Here is a 21,181-nt window from a genome sequence, read left to right as displayed (position 1 = left end):
TTCAATATATACACACTTTTTTGCTTGTTCAGAGAATACACTCACTATGCTACACAGATTAACCACGAACCCCCCACCGCCCAACCCACAAAAAAATGGGTAAGCATGATCATAGTTAAGATTAAACAGATCTTAAAAATGAGTAAATTTTTTCTTCTTAAAACTGGAAATTACTTAACAATTCTATAGGCAGAGATATGGATACTCCGGAGGATTCTTTAGATCTTTTGATGAGGGTTTGACCATGATGATACGCTTCTACTTTTTAATTAATGCTAATGGCAAAGCCAACTATCTTTCCTATCAGGAGAAGTGTTTTGACTGAAAATTCATTGTAGGCTTTAAGGTCAGCAACGGTGGACCAGTGGTGTCTCCCACCTTTGGTGCTGCCAAGTGAGCAAAGCTAAGATTCTTCTGCTGTCTTTTCTGTTTCAGTGAGAGAGTGAGTGATTAGATCCACCTTCACCTTGAAATTCAGCCGAAAGTTGATTCCTTTCATAATAATGTTTTGAAGCAATTTGGCGTTCAAATATGAGACAGCATGAATAAGTGGGTGGACAAGACATGTTGGAGACTACAAGGAAATTTGTATCATTCTAAGATGACAATGTTTTGATTACAACAGCACAGAATGTGAACAAGAACTAATAAGGGTATCATCAACATGCCAAGTAGATCTAAATATTTAAAAGTAATTAAAACTCACATTCAAAGCTTCGTTGTTGAAGAATATAGTAAAAGGCTGAAATTTCTAGGATTTGGCTGAAGGTCATCTGCTTTGCCTTTTTGTATCATCTCTAATACCCAATGCCAAGGGCTGCTAAAATATTTTAAAACTTAATGAACTCTACTTGATGGCCTATATTTTGATTGTCCTTCTTAAATTCACAATTAAGGCTTTAATATTATTGACGCCTCCGCATTACCCAATATGTGACCTATCAGATGTGTGTTTTCACTTTGGAAAAGAGAAGCGTCATGAAACAGAAACATACAAGTACCGACATACTGATAGTTTTACAGCATAAATAAGACCAGATCTGATTCTGAGATGAGGATTACTTTATGTGACACCAACAAAAATCAGGGTGGGCTTATCTTTTAAAAGGGGTTAGAGGAGTTGTTCTCTCCTGGGAAAGTGATTTTCTTGCGTGGAAACTGGAAACAGTAAGATCAACCATCCAGGGGATTTGATTCGTCGACGGACCAAAAAAGAAAGAATTAGGATGACCAGAAAACCTTTTAAGGATCATGTAGCAAAGGACAGATAAAATCATCTCTTTTGCCAAGAAATTTACTACAAAAAAGATGGCTTCCTAACCTAAACATTATCAAGCATCCCAATTTCAATGCTCAGACATCCTTTTTCTCACACACAAGTTCAAACCTGTTGTTTACTAAAGCCTAATGAAAGATTCAAAATCCCACATCCACCAATTAAGGATGCCCCAGAGTTAGAAAAAGCCAGTAATTGCACCAAACAGCATGCCTAATGGAAACAATAGCACATGTTTGTTTTGATTTCTAAATGCTAAGCAGTGATTAAGATTTCCTTATTTGCTTTAAATACACTAAAAAATGAGGTCATTTTTGGTTCAAAATGACATCAGTTTGACTGAATGCAGAACTTACAATCACATGAATTTAGGAAGCAAAAATTATGACACCATGACCAAAGCTTATTATTATATAGTATAATCATATGTCTTCAAAACTTCATATTTTAAATTACAAACAAAGCTACTATGATTCCTGATTAAAAAATAAAATAGAAATAGTATGATTTTCCCTTCCACTATGTCTGGACAGAAGGGAAAGAGGAAAAGAAAGAACAAGCAACGGCCAAAGAAATCAGACTTTTGGCCAAACTCTCACGATTTTCATAAGTTTAATACAATATTTGAAGAAGAAAGTTCAGAAGTACCTGAGAAAGGAAAGAGTGCGCGTTTTACGTTCCACCATTTCCAACAATTTATGACTCTGAAAAAGCTTGGTAATACATATATATATATACAAATATACATACATACATACATACATACATACATATATATATTCTTCTCTGGAGAAAACGAGAACTAAACCTGTCGGCTCTATTTGGGTCCAATTTTCTCAGATCCAGATACCACCAATCTACGGCCCATGGCCTAATTTAACCCAAACCTTAGGCTTTCAAGCTAAAGGCCCAAGGTCCAATTTTCTTCCAAAATACAGTTTTTGATACATAATGCTTTGGGAGTAAGGTTTTCAGCATGTCCTTTCTCTCACTTTCTAAACCTCCAAGCTATGATCAATGACGGATGCAGTTTCATTGCCTAGTTCAATCATCCAGCTAAAATACCAATTGAAGGAGAAGGATTCAGCCACCGAGGAGGATGACGATGTCAACTTACCACGACAAAGACTGGACAGGGTCGAAGGCTTTTTTCATTATTCTAAAAATAAACAATTGGAGTAGAGGAAGAAGAGGGAAAAGAAAAAAAGGGTTTGGCCATGGAGGCAAGAAGTTTACATATTCTTGAAAAACTGAACCACTCAAATATAAGAAAAGTAGTATGCAGCAGTGGCATGTACCTGCCTATGCCAGGACTGAACCATCCAAATCTTTTAATCAATAATGAATTCAGAATTTGATTGAAGAATGATTAAAGAGTAATTATAAAATTAATCATATTATATATATATATTAAGTTTTATATTTATAATAACAAAAAATTAAAAAGTAACGATTGTCACTACCAATCACTTCCACTACTCTGCCTTTACTCTTCAATGCACGAAATAGAAATAGATAAGCTTGTGTTGTGACCCCATCATTCTTGTTTTGGAAAAATATTCTTGATTGAGCTTCTTTTGTTTTTAAAAAGATTTCTACTTAGAGGGAGCATGGAATTATTTATTAGGCAACCCCCGCAGTATTATTTCAGTGGGTCTATACACATCGACAGTTGCAAGAGTGAGGGGGAAAATGGCTAGGCCTAGTGATGAAGAGGGCCCAGCCATGTGAGAAGATAAGTTACAAGGCCTGTGATTCGAAAATGTGGAATGAAAGATTCGAAGGGGACCTATACCTAGGAAAAAGATTGGTTTGGCTCTTATCTGTTACATATAAACCCCACTGTATTATGATTATACATACATTGCACGACAAAACAAAACAGTGACAAAAATGGTAGTACATAGATTGATGTAAGCCCAAACTGACTGGCTGGTACCATTTCCTCATCATTGAGGAAGAAAATGGAAACTCATGTGGAGATTCAAATTTCCTTTTTGTGTTCATTTTTCAGGACACTGGTTACAACAAACATGCACTGAAGTCGAGCTTGGTTAGATGAGGATTAAACCAAATAGGTGAAAGTGCTTGACTAATATTGTTACTGCTCCAGACTCTTTCTAATAGCAAAAAACAAACAAGCAGCTTTGTCACTATAGTTATGGGAGAAATAATGAGGCACTGGTTTTGGTAGCAGAGTTTGGACATTCCTCAGCAGACCTAAGAGTCTCACTTTATCCTTATCAGATCATACACTCAGTTATAAATTTTGGCATCTATAAAATTATTTAGTCAAACCAAAAATGACTACAGTAGTAATAAAACTATTTGGGCCAAACCCTGCGGCCCAACGACAAGTGCGCCCTCTGCAGAACATAATTCAGGACCTTTTTGGTTTTTTGGCAGGAGCCAGGGCAATAAATTTTAAACATGGCATGCCTGCTATAGTTGTCATTACTCAAGGCACCTTGGACGTGGAGGTAAGGGGAAAAACACCACTGAAATTTTCACTTGGATCTTCTTCTTCTTCTACCATCGCTCAAGGGGCCACCAGAGTTGGTAATTTACTCGAGATGGTTTTTTACAGTTGGCTGTAGTCCCCATGCAGGAAAAAGCGTTAGGCGATGGCCCCCTCAAATAGTAACGTTAACATCAAGTCTCTCCACAACTCTTTCCGGAACTTAATTGAGAGGGGCCCTGCTTCTGTTTAACACTATTTCATTAAATAATTTTCGAGGAACTGCCCATTAAGACGCTGTCCTTTCTGGACCTCACAAAGAAATTGCCAACTCATGTGAAGAAAGATTGCGTCAAGCCATCAACCGACTCATTGCGCTAGGATTTTAAGAGAGTGTCGGGGGTTTAGTGGGCAAGAAACCGGGTTATATCATTGAAGGATTTTCTTTGGCATACTCAATGGTAGAAGGCTTTTTGTTTTGACTAGTAAAAAACCACCACTGTGTTTTGCTGACAAAATCCTTTAAACCGGAGAAAACAAAACCAAAAACAATGTAAACAAAGGAAGGACGATGATCCTGGTAGCTTGCATCCTTTTCAATGCATTACAAATTTGTAATATCGCTATGGTTTTTAATGTCTGAAACGAAGCGAAACAGTCATAAAAAGCATCAGTTTAAGAGACAGGAACTGAACAGAAGCCGAATATCTAAGCAAAAGATATGAAAAAAGGAAAAAACTTTCAAAGCTGTGCCATCGAATTCAAACCCGAGGACAGTGTACTCGCCATTTTCGTCAGCCCAGAGTGCCCATGGTTTTCACCCTGACACCACCAGAGAGGATCCATGAAGGCGGAAAGCTACAGTCAAAGGACATCGCTCCTCACCCCAACGGCCACCTCCTTGCCCATAATATGCAGTACTACACGCCTTTATAAAGGGCGGTTTCTACTAGAGGTGTGGCACCCGTGCCGGGCTGCATTTTTGCTACCAAGGCATTTAAGAGAGGGGAAAAAAAGGACAACTACAACAAATTGAATGCCAAGAAACAAAAAGAAAAGTGTGGACAGTTTGTGACTATTATTGAAACTAAGATCACCGGGACATTATGAGCCTTGGGCTCCATTTGCTATAATGAGAAGGTACGTACCATATTGACAAGTGACACAACCTTTAGAGAACCAGTACTCAGTTACAACACTCTTGGTGAGTGAAATATACTTTCAACTTCTATAAATGTTCTCCAAATGAGTTTTGATATTAGTAAATAATTTCTTGTAACAGAGAGATTTCATCTTCGGATCGAATCCAAATCGACACAGTTAAAGAACGTTCTTAGATCAAGAGTTGCGATTAAAACCTAACGCAATTTCTCATCTCATGTTTCAATTCTAGATGGCTTTGAAATCAATGCATGGGGTCAACAGGACAGCCCGACTAAATTGACCTTTCGGGGGCCTTGATGGAAAGCAGCGACCACCGGTAAGCCAAGATTATGGAAAGCAGAAGAGTCGTGGCATGATTGATCCGTTAGTCAGGGGCAAAACTCATGTTCTAAGCTTCTTCAATGCCGAGAGCAAATGTCCATTTTTTAGAGTCACTTTCACTTTTCTATGATTATATTAAGTGGCGAACGTGATTATGCACGATAGCTTGCACATGCGCTTCACAATGCCTTTTTAATTGTTGTCACAAACATTATCCCACCTTTTTTTTACAGCTTGCAAAAGCGATCGTTGGATATGCCTGGATTTCAGGTAAATGAAGATTAAACACCCAAATTTCTTAATCACAAAAAAAAAGGGGGGGTCAAAATATATAAAATTAGAAAAAGCAAGGAGCTAAAAGAAAGCACCCGAAGAATAATTTAAAGGCCAATCTCTTTTTCATCTCTCACTTTCAGAACACCAACTTCCTACGAGGTGCCGGGATTTTATTACTTTTCCCAGAAAGAGCAGCGAGATCTCGGATGGTTTCGCCTATCAGGTCCTTAAATATTAGCCGTTCAATATCGAGGACTGCTTCGGACATCTCAATGGGGCAATCTCCCCAGCCGTCCCCAGCAAGGTCCTTTCTTAGCACACCGCAAATGACCTCAAACAAGTCATCCGATGAGTCCCTCTCCCGAATCTTTTGGAATTCGGACCAAATTTGTTGCAATGATGTCTGTCCAGCCCATGAATTTGTACACGAGATAAGCTTCCATGGTGGTAATTGTCTCTTTCGATTGAGAATTTCATTGATGGTGTCAAATATAAGCTTCCGTTGGAGTCTGGACACTTTCGAGGTGTCCTTCCCCTTGAGATACTGCTGCTTCTCCAGCAACAAAAAGACATCAAAATCTTCAGGAACGTAATTGGACGCTCTGAGGATATCAGTAATGTAGACAAAATCACAATCATCTGATTTATCTTCAAACTTTGATTCAGCAGACGAGACTGCAGGACTCCACATCTCATCTTCTGATTCAACAAGTTGATCTGATGGTTTCACCAAAGATGAGAAGAAGAGAAAAAAAACCAAAGGGTTAAAATCTCATGCTGACGCTGATTGAAAATTTACCCAATCAGAAAATAGTTTTTTAACACATCCATCCAACATTAATTTAAGGAGAAACAAAGTCAATATCAGTACTGACACTAGGAGATGATGCATCAAGAAAAAGACCAAATTCATCGTCGCTTTCACTCTGTTTCCCATATGCCCTTGGCTTAACAATTAACAGGGGTGGGGCCATTGCCTACACATACCAAATGCAGGATGGGAGCATGGGATGCTCTAAAATGTTATGGCCTCCAACGGCCACCTGTCAGGCAAGTCCAGCGGGAGGATATTCTTTTCTCTTTGGCTTAGGGGGAGTACGGGATTTTTCTCACATCAGGTAATTTTGTTTTGCAGTAAAGCGTAGAGGTTTCAGTCACTTCTCTATATATGTCTGTTCTTTGATTAAAGTTGCAGTTCTTCATTTTATTGTTTAAGTTTTTACCAATAATACGGCGTCATCCTCAAGCGATACCCTTTTCCCTACGATCACAATCAAAGATGAAACTGAACAATCCCACGTGATCGTAACGCCAACCAAATTTAGATTCTCTTCACCTCCTCCTATTAAACTTTGTCCGGCATGATTCATGAGCCCGTCCCCAAGAAAAAACCAAAAGAATTCTCTCCTAAATCCGCCAAGGCGGAAAACCACTGAAATCATCCTAAAACCGTTTTGACTAATCGTGGATTAAAAAACAAATAAAAGTCCAAGAATAGACATCATGCCAAGTGCTTTGAGTTTTGAATGAGCCTGTTTGACTTGTCAGTAATTACAGGCCTAGGGTTAAACTATGATCAGGTCTACCAAATAGTGCATGCGTCACCGTAGTCAAATGCAAAATCTAGCAAATCAAAATCAGTTCGTAGGCTTTCTCATCAAAAAGAAATACTGGTACAATTTTCTGTCTTACCTTTCAAATCGATGATCCGTTTCATAACAGGGGAAGGAGACGACTCCTCCTTGTAAAACGACGAGTCAAGGACCGAGACCGGACTCGGCTGCAGCTCATTCGTAGCGGTCATCTCTGCTATGCTGTGAAGCAGCTTATCACACCTTTCCAAGAGGCTTTTCCCTTCCTTGTATTCCTCCACCTTCGATCTCTGTAAAAGCCAATATGCCATAACAAAAACTTACATTACTTAAATGATTTACGGTAATTAAGCAAAATTAATTAATCAAACATTCAGTGTAATTCAGTAATTTAGTAAATTTACCTCCGTATCAGTTTGAGAACATGTGCTAATGCTACTCTCCGAAACAGTGGATATTTCATCCTCCGCTGGAATAAATACCTTCTCTTCTTTCTGATAAATCTCAGCCGTTAATTTCCTGTTTCTCGGCGACCTACTCGTCGTCTGATCTAATCCGGTTCTTCTCACATTAACCCTAGGAGACTGAACCGGAGACACTCTTCTCTGCTCCACATTCGCATTCCTTCTCTGATTTTCAACACTCAACTGCCTTCTGTTAGGACTCTGGACGCCACACTCACTCCTCGTCGGAGAAATCGAACCCCTAGCTCTGCTTTGGTTCCGTACATTCCGTTCACCCTCTGGTCTATCACGTCTCGGACTCATCGTCGGCGGCGACTCGAGATTCATGTTCCGGCGAGCTCCAGGTCTTGATCTATAGCTCGAAGGAGGCGAATCGTTGCCAATCCTTCTGACCGGGGACGAATGTGATCTCCCCGGTTTAATAACGACAATTGGAGATTCTTCACGTTCATAAACAAAGTTCCTGTTATTCGTTTGGTTTGCCGGTTTCCTAGTGTGTAAAAGGCCTTTGAGTTGCAAAGCTTCAAGAATTTGCTTAAGAGTCTCGAGATCTTTGGATGGCTCGTCGATTCCTCTGAGCTTAAGCCGTTTCTCAATCTCACCGTAGATAGAAACGGTTTGTTTTGGTTCGGGAAAGAAATCGGCTGAATCGTAGAAACATTTCCTTTGGCCCATTCCGCGAACCGGAGCTTTAACCGGTTCAGCTCTCGCATTTCTTAAACCTTCTGATCTGTTACTTATCACTTGATCTTGTTTGGCTCCTTTTTCTCTTACCACATTGCTCGAAGCCCCTCCATTTTGGAAAATTGGTTGCTGACTCTGTTTTAAATGGAAATTAACTCCGTCTATAAAACGGTACTGAAATAGATCTCTGCCTCTTGCTTCCGACGCGGATCTTCGGAGCTGTGCTTTTCTATTTGGTTCGGGATCAGAATCCTGTAACGGTTCGAGTCCCATAAGCCTCGCGATTACGCTAGGTGACCGTCGTTGTTTGTCGTTATCATCCATTCCGTCTTCTTCGCCGTTGTTGTCGCATTGGTTAGCAGATAAAATGGCGGCATTAGCACGGATCTCTCTGGGCTTAAGGCTTCCTTTAGCATCAACGACGGCTCTACTATCAAGAGAGAGCCTTGGAGCTTCTTTGGAGAATTTCCACGGTGACCTCGCGCTGCCTTCTTTGAATTCAAACATGGGAAGAGGAAGAGGTGTCTTGTTCTGGTTTCCTGTCGGAGTGGAAGGTTCCGGCGCCGGAGATCGGAGCTCCGATATAACCGGAGATTGCTTTGAACGGTCCGGTGATGGAGCTGATCGACCTTGTGGCTGCTTCTCTAATTCTCTCGATATTGCTGGTGACTCAACTGTCGTCTCGTGCTCCTGTGTCGTTTCAGTGGCCTGAACAAAAATCCAATATTATAAAACCAACATAGAAATAAAGTTCAGTAGAAGTCCACATCCACATTTAAAGAAAAAAACAACGAAAGCAGTAGAGAAGAAAGAAACCAACCGGTGTGGGAGGGAGGCGCTTGGTGGAGTAAAGGCGTTTGCCAGTAAGAAGCTGGTGACGGTCAAAGATCTGAAGGAAACCAGCCATGCAACCCATTTGCTTCTCTAGATTCTGGTCTTGCACTAATCCCGTCGTCATTTTTGTTTTTCTCTCGGAAAACGAAAACTTATCACTTCCCGTTTTAACTCAATGATCCTCTTCTTTCTCTCAACTTAACTTTTCTTAAGCTTCCATATTCACATTTCTCTCCGTGTTTTTCTGGTTTTCTCTCCCTTTCTCTCGGTGTATTTTTCCTTTTTTTTTTTGTTTGGTTCTTCTTTCCCTCCCTGGCTGAGTGGGGTTGTGACTGCAGCCTCTATCTGTATCTCCCGCTTTTCTGGTCTTTAAAAGAGTAGGCGACGTTAAGGAAAAGAGCAGTGAAGTGGGGCAGGTGGAAATGGACGCAACTTGCCCCTACCTTTGAGCGAAATGACAAAGTAGTAAAATACTACATAGTGAAAGTAGTTTAGGGACCTAGAAGGAAATGGCAATTGGGACATTGAGGAACAGCCATGTTGGTTTTATTTCACTCTTGGATAGTAATTTTCTCACGTTTGAGGACTTTGTTGTATCTGAAGTGGCGCAGACCTGCAGGTTGCAGGTAAGCCTCGGTGGGCAATGCTTTCACTCTACGTGTCATTCATCTGCTCCCTTAATTTTCGTGCCTTTGAACGACGACCAACCCACCCTTGTAACTTTTATTTTGACCAACTCTCACTAATATGCATTATATGCATGTATTAAGATTTAGAGTTGAATTACATGCTCTCAAGAGTTGGTTGTTACACCCGTCGTAATTCCTCTAGAAATGTGGCCTCATGTTTTTTGGCCATTTTAAGCTTCAAAGTACTTGTTGGTTTGGTATTAATTACCAATCCATCTCTTTGGCTCATTAATCATTGATGATGGGTCGGCTGGAGGGCAACATATGAATCAATTAAAAGCCGTCCAAATGGAGAGATGGATAAGAGAATGGTGCACATTAACGTGAATCACGAGGACAGAGATGAAGATACAGCAGTCGGAGCGAGTAAAAAGAAAAATGGCTTTACCAATGCAAACGGAAGAGGAGATAAATATATGTATATAGTAAGGTGCAGCCCGTGAGTAATGGGAAAAAAGGGAATAAATAAACCCATCGTTTTGCAGTCCTCAAAAGTTGAAAGACTCAGACAGCCTTGACTGGACAAAAACAAAAAAACACCCGGTCCAGCCACCGGCTTCCCAAAACGGGTGCCTGAGAAGTTCCAACTTCCATTATAAGGGGCTGCACTACTGGACGTAGCAGAGCCTGGTTCTTATGCCATCAACTTTTGTAGCTTCACACGTGGTTAAGCTATGTGCTTACAGGTGGCATGGGTACAGCAACAACAGTTTGGAAAGGGCACCAAAGTGGGCCAGCTCACATCTGCCAAGTAAGAATAAAGGGCGTCAAGGTATCTGTTAGCTCGATACGCCGCTGTTGCCTCGCAACGTTTATTTTATGCCCACTTAAACGCACTGGAAATATATATATATTATTTTGAGAAAATAAATTAAAGTCAATAGAGATGTTCTCATTTTGACTTACCTCATCATAGCCTTAATATAATTTGTAGCTAACACAAGGCTCGTACAATTCAATACTTTGCCTTTTACGTAATACATATATAGTAAGAATACATCACATTAATTTAGGGCAAAGCTCCACGCTTAGACAACAAATCTGTTAAATGGGTTCCCAAGCTTTTCAATTTGAAAAAATTATTCCCATTAACGGAAACTTACTTCTCTAAGAAAAGAGCGGAAATGAATTGACTCTCAACGTTTCCCTTTGCTTGTGGTTTTAAGTTTTAGCAAGCTTATCTGTATACTTAAAATAAAATACTACATGCATGCTAGTGTATCAGTCAATGATTTTTGTGTGTCTTGGTATTGATAGTAATCGCGATGAAAATATCTGAATTTGGTAAGAAACCTTGTTTATTTCTAATCCTTACTTTTTTATATAGCCTCATTGTTGGTGTGAAAAAGGTGCAAACCGTAACTTGAAAGTTTTGAACATTGAGCGAATCCAACCTGAAGAGTAAATTGAACTCCAACCATGTGGTATGTAGATATATCCCTAAGCTCGAAATGCTAAGCTTCCCATTTTGAGGATCCTATGTCGTACTGATCAAATCCAGGTTCTGGATGCAATATATTTGTGGGGGAGGTTCCTTTTATTTAAAGCAGCATGTGGTCAAACTTAATTGTTTTAGGCGTGTTTTTGCCTCTTGCTATAATGAGACGGTTGTGATTGAATCCATTATCTGACTACAAGAGGGAAAAACACATTCTTGACTGAAGCCTAAGTTTCCTTCCAGCCAAACAGAACCATTTTTATCATAGCACATTTTCTTGTATGGCAATTGCCATGGCCTTATTGCCCGTGATAGGGCGGGACATACTTGTAGTTTCTTTTTACGGAAGCAGCACCTGGCCTTATGATAAGTGGGGTTCTAAACTTCTAAGGAGTGAAGCTGCCATATCCCATGTGAAATGTCTCTGCAGTGAAATGGCAAAACCTTCTGTGTTACACCATGTGAGCCTATATCTCATTTTACATGCCTATAAGCCATGTCTACTATTCACATATATTATGGACCTAACATCTCTTTCATGTGTCTTGTCTTTGATCTGAATCTGATACTAATAATTGTGTATATATCATACACAGATAAAGCATGCAGAAACTCTCTCTCTTTGCCCTTTCATCTAACCTGCTTTTCATTTAACCCACATGCATTTCAGATCTGCAGAACCCTTTAATCTTTAGCTTTTCATAATTACAATCTCACCCATTCTGATCTGACCACTAAACTGCAAAAAGCGGAAAAAAAAAAGAAAGATTAAAAAGAACCAGTAAAGTTGATTAATAAGTGAAACTAGCTGGGGTTTGGGGTTTTGTGGGCCCCCGGTTTCTTCCGGTCACTCATGGCCATGACCTGGTTAGATGTATGTGGTGAAATAGCACGGTTTCCAATCTGAAGACTCCCATGTTCTCTCACCGACCCCTCCTCTTCTGCACACATTCCTTGATTTTCTATTTCGTTAAAACTACATTTCACATTCCCTTATTGTTTCTTACGCTATAAAATACCTTAGGGTCTGTGGTTCGTACTGGCCTGTATTTTATCCTGAGTGGAGTTCTGCCCTTCCTCCACATCACTGCTTATTCTCATGGAATGCAGGTAATATTAGCATCCAGGTTACACTTTTAAGCTGTATTTGCTAAGAGGGCATCTTCTTTATATCGTCTGAATATTTTTGTCTCTACAAGTCTCACTCGGTAAATGAAGTTTACTATGGCAAATATGAATTCTCTGAGGCAAAAAAAATTACAGCAAGGGATATGGGGTGCCCCCAGTATAAAAATAGAAATTAGATTGGAGGAATATTCAAAACTTGTCAGGGGAAAATGTGCCCCTTTGATTTTTTTTTTCTGAGAAATGCCTCCCATATGCTCAGAGAAGGCATAGCTATGTTTTTTTTATTCAAAAAATTTGTTGATTGGGCTAAATGGATTTGGGGAATGCTGAATTAATCATGAAGAGATGGGGGTTCTGATTCCTCTCTGGGTTTAGTAGTTGGACCACTTTCTAACTTCGAAGACTGCAAAATGCTGTGCCCATCCCACATGGACATTAATTTTATAATAACTCCTTTATTTTTCTATCTAACTAAAGTTTGCCGCTTCCTTTCTCGTCCCCTGTATTTTCCCTGATGTCCTACATGTTGAGATCTCAGCGTGAGTCAGCTCCACGCGTCAAAACTGTGAGTAATCACTTTCTGTAATGTACTACTGGAACATTTTCCTAATAAGGTTCAACCCAAATAATAAGATAGAAAAGGTTCTCCTTTTGTTTTTTCTAAGTGAAAAACTTCTTCTACTTCAAACAATCTTTCTCCCCCTATAGAATAGAATTTCTGGGTTCAAAACTTTTATCATGAAAATTGGAACTTTTGAAATGTAGTCTTGAATTTTAAGAGAAACTGATAAGTAACAGAGCATATGAAGAGTTGGCAGCTCTGTCATTTAGCGGGGGAGGTTAATCCATCCTCCACCTTGTGTAATTGCATTCTAACATCATTCCCCAACTTTTTATGCCAGTTCAAGTATGTTGAATAAGAGTCATTCCCAACATTAGTCAAAATTTCACAATTATCTAAATCTGAAAGCACATTTCTCCTAACATGCACATGACATCTTTATCTTTAAAACAAAAACAAAAAGAAAAGAGAAGTGGGTACTGAAATGGAAGGGAGATTAAGTTTCCAAAGCATTGCACATGACCTTTAACGTCTACATCGCATTAGCATGTGTTTTGTGCTAGATCTTGCCTAAATTTCTCATGAATATGGTAAATGAACATAAAAAAGATTAAGTAAATTGCAACCAATTAGAGCAATCATTATTCACACCTAATTATCCAAAGGGGCTATATCTAAACAACTTCAAGTCCATTTATATGCTAGTTTTCGGTTTCCACCAAACAAGAATTAAAACGTGTTAAATGCACTGGACTCTTTGGACAGCCAATGAATATATCAGCAAAGTGTGTCCTGAAGCCTACACAGTTTAGCATGATAATAGTTTTGCATGCGTGGCATTGATTTTAAGGTCATCACAAAAGAGCAATAGTCAGTCACCTATAATGAAGTTCTTTCTTCTGTTGCAGCCACAAAAAAGAAAAAGAAAAGAAATAGTATAAGCAACTGGCCTTCTCCATAATTAATGATGGTTCACTCTCCTTAGACACTAGACTAGTATTGTTAATTTATTAAACTCATGTCAAGACAAAGTGACAGTAATGGGTAATAGGAGATGCTTAATGGTCTTTTAGGTTAACTTTTTTTTTTTTTTCAGGTCTTGTGAAAATAAGGTTAATTATTAGTTTTCCTTTGCCACTTTGCTTGGGAACCGTAGCCCAGCTGCCGAAAAAAGGTTTCATCGATGGATGCGGCCACTTTCACATGGCTCTCAAAACTGCTAGCGGAAGTGGCTTCATTGAAGGAAGCAAACGACACAAGAATTAACACCTAATACCTAAACTTTGCTGAGCATAATCCCTGATGTAATCATGTACTATGGATTATTTAATTAGCATTTAACAATATTTAGACTTCCTAGGAAAAGTATATGCAACTCTTCCCGCATTTTTATAACACTTTTGCTGCAAATTCACAAGGATGACGCAATGGTTTAGTTTTGGGGACTATGATTAAGGTATTAAATTTTATTTTTGTTGGAGAATTGAATTTATGTCAATTACGGTGAGGACATCTCACTGATGGGATTATTAAAAATTGGGTAGGGTTTAGATCTCATAATCCGCTTGTCTCCGGTGGAATAAATAGGCGAATTTATAGCCATAGGCTGAGCATATATTGAATGGGTTTATGCCAGCCTATATTCAACTTCCTCAGTCATTAATTATATCTGTGTTTAAGTACTATTTTTTGTTATTAAGTACGGATGGGATAAATTTTGGACCAAACCAAACCCCCTCCATCAGCATTTTTTCTTAATTGGTCATCCATTGAGAGTCTAACGCCCTAAATTAAAACAAATGTACTGTCCCTTCCCTCCCCTGTTCTCTTTTCCTAGTAATGCAATGCTTTTGCCGCCTCTTTTTCCTTGTTTATTTAGTTTTAGATCAAAGGCTGGGTGTGTTGGAAGGTTAGGAATCAGGATGTATGTTTTCTTGTTGGGTCAAATGCTTTCTTTGGTAAGGCTGGTTGATTGAAGACAGCCCAACCTCAGCCTGGAGAGAGGCATTTCCTTTAATCAGATACACATGTACATATTTATATATATATATATAATATAATGGGAAAAGCCCACTGAGCCAGTGAGTCTGCCCCCTTTTAGATGGACTGAAAGCCCAGAGCGGCTTTTCTCATGTCCCAAGACTCAGACTAGCTTTCTGATTTGCCTGCTCAGTCAATACTCAATGGCCTCTTTGGATAACTATAATATGTCTAATTCCTCTCCAGTTTGGATTTTCTTAATATAATATGTTATTTATTGGAAAAATGATTTCATGGATTGTCACACTTTATCCCTTTTTCAATTTTCCTACTTCCATAAATATAATCTTTGACTTTTGGGGGGAAAAATAAATCTTAGTGCATTTTCTGCTGACAGATGAACATAGAAGCTGAAATTTTGCAATAAACAGTATTTGTTTGCCTTCTCTTGTCCCTGAAATCAGTGACGGAGGCATAAGTGGAATGAGTCCAAAGCCAAGGAAAAAAGGTGGAGACGGTGACAAATGACATGTTGCCATAGCAAAGCCATAAAACTTGTAGATAGTGTTAAGATAAGGTTAGGATCGCAACTCACAAACACAAAGACAAACCGTCATTCTCATTGCCCCCCCTGCCAATTATCATCCTTCCACTTTCGTGAATCCATCGCATTAATATATACATAAACAATCGCATTGATTATTCCTTTCCTTTCGTTCATTGTTTCAGTAGCTTTTAGTTTAAAGACTTTGTTGCATGTATATATTATTACGAAGGCAAGAGAACAAGAGAAGTCATTACCGAATTTCATTGTTTCAGTAGCTTTTAGTTTAAAGACATTGTTGCATGTATATATTATTACGAAGGCAAGAGAACAAGAGAAGTCATTACCGAATTTTACACTCAGATTCGAATCTAACTTTAACCTTGCTGTTTTAGCTTACAGCTTATTTCTGAAGCTGGAAAGTCCCAAAAGCCCTTTATTTGGGACTAAGTGCGCCTCTGATGAAACTAGTCATGGGCAAGGAAGGGCTTTTAGCTCTTTTCCAGGCCTTCAATTTTCAACCAACTTAATTAAGCTCAACCCAAGCAATCAACGCTACAGAGAAGAAGGGGCCCTTCCCTTTTGTTAGAAGACAGGAATTAATAACAAACAAAAAGAAAGAAATTTGACAAAATAAATTAGTATCTTGATTGATATATTATATACAAGGTAGGACTTGAAAGAATTTTACGTAAGTCACCTCATTGTGAGGTTGTAGCGAAGTCTAGGGTCCGACATGGCAAAGATTTGTCCAAACGATGAAAGGATACATTGCAAAGAGACCTTTCGCGTGGGATGGAAGATTGGAGGAGGAAGATCGTAAATGGAATGCGTTATGGTAGATACGAAAAATTATAATGGTCCCCATAATTGCAATTAGGCAAGACCCCAAAGGTGACCGGCTACGTGATAAATACCGAGTTTTTGGGAAACGGATTTAAGTTAGTATCAAAACCCATGGTAATCTAATTATTTTGTATTACTTCAACCAATAACCAAGAGAGAGCTCAAATAAGCCATTTTTGCGTAAAGATGTGGTCATGACCGTAACCAAGCCGCGTCCTGTTCGTTTTCATCTCTTCTCTTACTCTCAGGTTAGTCTCATTCAAATAATTAAAAGTTTTGAATTGAATTCTGTGTTAATTGTAAATTCTGTATGGGTCACTTTAAGTTTGTTTTTGAATATGAAATTATAACATTTTTAATTCTGGGTAACTGTCATATTTTGAAAAGACAAACCAAAAGAAAGTGAATTTGGTTTCTGGGTGTTTCTCGGAAGTGTTAGAACATGGGTGGATTGATGTTTTGAGTAGTTTCGGGGCGGTTTGCTGATTGACCAACACTGGTTTTCATGAGTTCATCTGACTTTGATGAAGAATGTCCCCTGTTTGTCAATAGTTTTGGATGCATCAAGCTTCTTTTTTAAGTGCCCGGAATGAAATATATATTCAAGGGTCGGATATTTGATTCTAATGGATTTACATATATTTGATTACATCTCTGTTTTGGCTAGTTTCAGTTTCATTTCCCTGATACAAGGAGTTCTTGAACATAAAATGATTTCATCTTTTAAAAATGAAGATTCCGTTTCTTAGAGCAGAACTGACTCGAGAAGTTTCAAAATTTACGTCTTTTTAGCACCTTAAATGAGTCGCACCTGGATCTGCGATGCCATTTAAGTGACGGGGTGAGGAAGACTACCATAGATTTTTAAGCACCCAGCTTCATCCTTGTTTTAACACCTTCAGATATCATTGTTTCCAAATCTTTTTTTTTTTTTAATTTTGGAAGTTAGTATAAATTTGTATTCTTTTTGGCTCTTCTTATCCAGGATTAAGTATACTAGAGTTTGAAAAAAAAAAAAGGGAAAGTTCAGAAAGGGGAATTTGGTAGAGGTGTTAAGAAGAGAATACGATCCATGTGGCTCCTGGTTGACTGGTAATATACTTTCAGCGGTGACAACTATATTGTTAGGTACAAACTGCTTAGGCACCCGTCTCTACAAGTCTAAATGGGAATAGTTGGGCAGGTGGCGGTATAGCTGAGGTGTTTGATATCCAGTATTGGATGGTAGGAAAGGTCGCAAACGTGTTAAAGAACAATAATCGATTTGTCATTAATTCTTTGGGACCATCTAGCTTTAAGGAATTTCGAGCATCAAGTTTAAGGATTAGTCAGGTTTGCCATGACAACGAGTGGGTGGTGACTGGAAAGGTAATGGCTTGTATTCATCATGCTCTTGCCCCTGAATTCTCTTTTCTAAATGTTTATCTTTGGAGTTTTGTATCAAAGGGTCCTACTTTGCTTTAAATTTAGTAGAGTTCTCTTTCTAGCAGGCATAACTCATGACAAATCCTTTTGAAAAGATTCGAGAAAATATATTCTTGTTGCCTTCAATGTTGTTCTTTTTCTGTTGTTCACATTAAAAGTCTGTCTATCGATCGAAAATATTACTTTCTAATGTGTATCTAATGTGATTTCCTTTCCCTATGCATAATATGAACTTCATTCTTGCTTGAATGCATATGCAATGCTTGGTATGTAGTTTTTGCAATGAAGAGCTGCTTTCATTAGTTTTGAAGTCAAAATGGTACTTTTACTAATGGTTATATTACAAAAGCTTAACAAAATAAAAAAAAAAAAACCTATTAAAATGGGAAAAGTTTAGTACTACTTTACTAGTGAGACAACTCAGAATAATGTTGCAATTGTTTTTTTTTTCTAAATCTGTGGGAGGCATTTCCTTGTCATCATTTATGGGATAGCTAGTGATTGGGTGCTTTGGAAGCCTAAGAAATTTTCAGGCTGATGATGGAGTTGCAAGTACATACACAAGTGATGATGTCAAGAGAAAAATAAGTTCTTCATTTGGCTGCTCTGTACTTTCAACAGCAAGCGAAAGTGAATGTGTTGATAATTTCATCTGAATGTCTTAGAAGTCAATGGTTAATTTCTACATACCTGATTGTAGAAGTCATACATAAATTTCATTCACGGAATTTCCTGGCATTATTGTTAGGATAATATGTCTGTGACATACTCCTCTGAATACATCATTTCTTGCTCAATGAGCTGTGACATAAATATCCAACTCTTGTCAATGATGGTCACATAGTTGACTTATTTCACAAACTGGCCAGTAAGAAGTTTATTGTCACTGCTATTTTTACTCATAATCATAGTGGTGTTTACGGTTTGATATTATGAGAGAGCCAAAGAACAACCTTCACATAATAAGTCATGGCTGATGTGTTGAACCTACCAGTATATCTAAACCAGACCACATGTGATTGCAGGTTGCTCAGGTTAAAGACTTGGCCAACAATTTTACACCAAAAACGTCCATACCGTGGTTGTGGCTTGTAACGTAAGGGTGGGGCTGATAATGTCACCATGTGTCTGTCCATGAGAGCCATGTATAAAGGCTATGCCCATCAATCTTGAAGAATATGGAGCCGTTCTTTGGAGAAATCCATAAGAAAAGGAAATCGCCTCCGTGTCGTAGAGGGTTTGATGAATCTCTTAAGAGAAAACTTCCGTTCTTTAACCAGGTAGATGATATTTCTTGCCAAAATGTAGGGGTTGATGAAAAATTCATTAAGCAATCTACTAACAGGAATTACAGAATGGAAAATACTGCTCCTCACCGTTTACATGATTCTTCTAGGCCTCTTTGGTCTACTGAAGATAGTGACCGATGCTCAGTTGCTAGCTGTAGTTTTAATGGTGTTGCTGACTATGCCGGCCAAGTTTCCCATAAATCATCGGAAAACACATCTGATAATTCTGATGCTGAATCATCATTCCCTTCTCTGTGTGGCAAAAAAGACTTACCCTTGTCCCCCCAAGACGTAATAGTTGATGTCCATCAACTAGAGCTCCGTGCTTACAAGTCAACAGTGGAGGCATTGTACGCTTCAGGGCCTCTAACTTGGGAGCAAGAGTCCCTGTTAACAAATCTCCGCCTCTCCCTCAACATTTCAGACGAGGAATATCTACTCCAACTAAGACATCTTTTGTCTGCTCAAGTTCCCTGATCTGGTTTGTATCTCTGCATCTTGCCAAGGTTCTGTATTTAAATGGTTCAGGCTCACCCAATGACAGTGTTGAGATATGTGAGCTATTGCAGGTGGCACCTTAACCTTCGGAGTGTATGTAACGTGTAAATACTTTTGAGGAATTGAGTTTTTAGTTGTTGAAGCTTGGAGCCAGTAACAGGAATCCATGTTTCTGAATTTCGTTGTCTTTGTAATGTCGAACCTATGTAGAAATGACTTCCTTTCATTCTGAGTATTTGTGAATTCACTCGCAGCTCACTAATGCCCATTTTCCTGATGCAAATAGAAAGTAATCTTGGCGTGTCTTACCCATTCCCGAATATTGTTAGAGTGCTTTCGCCCTTATGTTTTCATAACTTCTTTGAAAACCGAGAGCAGATCCAATTGAAATAACTGAGTTGATATTTTGAAGCAAATGCAGCGGACTTTCATCAAACAAATAGATTTCAGGATGACAGATGAATAATGCATTCATATACATCCTCTTCACTCCTGCATGATGCTGTCAAAACATAACCCTCTCAAAGAAAAGAAATAGATGTGCTGCTGTCCTGAAACAAGTTAATTGAAACTATAATTTGGTAAAATACAGAAAGGACTACATCAAAAAGGAAACAGGAGGAGGAAAACAAACACAAGCATGTTTGGAAGTTCATATCTGCAGTAGATGTATTTGATATATAAATTTAATCCCAACATAAAAAGTAAATTGTACATTCAATTCCAGCCATCCAAAAAATTTGGTATTGCACACTGTGGAAAGAGTCAATTGAATATTTGTTAAGATAACAATTGAGCTGTAACATGTTAACATGTCTGTTATGTAACAAATCTTGGCAACCAATGTTAGATCGCCTCAAATCAGAGAATCTGGCATCTGCAACCTTGTGAGTCTTGAGGCCCTTCAAACCATCTATCCCATGATGGGTTTATAGGACCATTTGTTCTGTAATCAGAATAAACCCAAGCATTAGAGGTAAAAGCAACTTAATCTAAAACAGAGGGTATGAGAATAACACAAGTTTGTAATTACAGGGGGAGTAGGGGATCAGGTCTGGTCTCCATGCTAAGCAGCAACCTGAGGGAAAGGAAAAGGCAGATATTAATCCCAATCAAACTAGTTACCATACAACTTAGGTGCGATAAGCATCATGTCCAACAAACTAATATGTGAGAGACAACACTGTGAGAAGCATACTGACTGAATGAGCTAGTCATTAGATCAAGAAATCTAGGTCAACACCACTATCTCAAAAGATTGCTGGCAGGAGAAAAATTTTCAGATCTCCTCTCCATGGATTTTGCAAATATATTGGTAAATGATAATCCTCTAGATTCCAAACCAAGCCCACCCCTCCTCTCCCCTCCCAAACTTTATGGGAAAGAAAAACTAATTTCTTATACTTACTCCTCACACAATGTTGATACATTATCTGTTCCCTCAAGCTCTTCCATCTCATCCTGGAAAAATTACATGAAAAGAGAAAGAATAAGACATACTAAACTGTAATATGGTACCTTTCTGCAGAACAGAAACTTTTTCCATCACTAAGTATGGCATTGCTCAAAGAAAACAAATATCATTGATATAAACATAAATAATGAAATCATCATCTGCCTGTGAAGCAGTAAAGCTAGGCAAAAATAGGTGGGGACAGTTATGCGCTAGCGCCCTTGACAGGCACTCCAGGACCCGCCAACGCTCATGAAAAC

The 21,181-nt window shown here is 38.7% G+C and overlaps 2 protein-coding genes, 1 long non-coding RNA gene and 1 pseudogene across 5 annotated transcripts in view; 1 reads left to right on the top strand and 3 right to left on the bottom strand.

The window, feature by feature from the left end:
- Positions 1 to 1,974, bottom strand: part of LOC110414460 (uncharacterized) — a 4,744-nt gene extending 2,770 nt beyond the window's left edge. Inside the window, exon 1 of one of the 2 annotated variants that reach the window (XR_002445016.1) lies at positions 1,925 to 1,974. This is a non-coding gene — a long non-coding RNA (uncharacterized LOC110414460). The remainder of the gene's footprint in view (positions 1 to 1,924) is intronic. The other variant, XR_002445015.1, reaches the window with a different exon arrangement.
- A 3,509-nt stretch (positions 1,975 to 5,483) lies between these two features.
- TRM5 (zinc finger CCCH domain protein) lies at positions 5,484 to 9,570 on the bottom strand. The gene is made up of 4 exons (XM_021425003.2): positions 9,056 to 9,570; positions 7,492 to 8,943; positions 7,188 to 7,377; positions 5,484 to 6,212 (listed from the first exon to the last, which is right to left on the bottom strand). Exons 1-4 carry the CDS (start codon positions 9,191 to 9,193, stop codon positions 5,632 to 5,634), a joined length of 2,361 nt encoding a protein of 786 aa, XP_021280678.1. The 5' UTR covers positions 9,194 to 9,570; the 3' UTR covers positions 5,484 to 5,631.
- Positions 9,571 to 17,378: 7,808 nt separating this feature from the next.
- On the top strand, positions 17,379 to 19,721 carry LOC110413972 (uncharacterized; annotated as a pseudogene). Its single transcript, XR_016351077.1, has 2 exons — positions 17,379 to 17,624; positions 18,707 to 19,721. The product of XR_016351077.1 is annotated as an uncharacterized LOC110413972 (transcript).
- Positions 19,722 to 20,166: 445 nt separating this feature from the next.
- GG1 (Ggamma-subunit 1) lies at positions 20,167 to 21,175 on the bottom strand. Its single transcript, XM_021425016.1, has 3 exons — positions 20,877 to 21,175; positions 20,502 to 20,546; positions 20,167 to 20,414 (listed from the first exon to the last, which is right to left on the bottom strand). The coding sequence occupies exons 1-3, from the start codon at positions 20,921 to 20,923 to the stop codon at positions 20,330 to 20,332; spliced, it is 177 nt and encodes a 58-aa protein (XP_021280691.1). The 5' UTR covers positions 20,924 to 21,175; the 3' UTR covers positions 20,167 to 20,329.
- Positions 21,176 to 21,181: the final 6 nt, after the last annotated feature.

Source organism: Theobroma umbraticum, unplaced genomic scaffold (assembly GCF_002168275.2).
Source record: "Theobroma umbraticum cultivar Fairchild unplaced genomic scaffold, ASM216827v3 scaffold_4.1, whole genome shotgun sequence".
Classification (NCBI taxonomy): Eukaryota; Viridiplantae; Streptophyta; class Magnoliopsida; order Malvales; family Malvaceae; genus Theobroma; species Theobroma umbraticum.
This window is presented reverse-complemented; position numbering and strand designations above follow the sequence as displayed.

Coding starts and splice junctions, on each gene's coding strand:
- GG1 (XM_021425016.1), bottom strand. CDS start 20,923: ATGGAAGAGCTTGAGGGAACAGATAATGTATCAACATTGTGTGAGGA. Junction 20,547..20,876: donor GTATCAACATTGTGTGAGGA/GTAAGTATAAGA, acceptor CCTTTCCCTCAG/GTTGCTGCTTAGCATGGAGA. Junction 20,415..20,501: donor CCTGATCCCCTACTCCCCCT/GTAATTACAAAC, acceptor TTCTGATTACAG/AACAAATGGTCCTATAAACC.
- TRM5 (XM_021425003.2), bottom strand. CDS start 9,193: ATGACGACGGGATTAGTGCAAGACCAGAATCTAGAGAAGCAAATGGGT. Junction 8,944..9,055: donor AGCGCCTCCCTCCCACACCG/GTTGGTTTCTTT, acceptor ATTTTTGTTCAG/GCCACTGAAACGACACAGGA. Junction 6,213..7,187: donor ACGGATCATCGATTTGAAAG/GTAAGACAGAAA, acceptor TGAAACCATCAG/ATCAACTTGTTGAATCAGAA.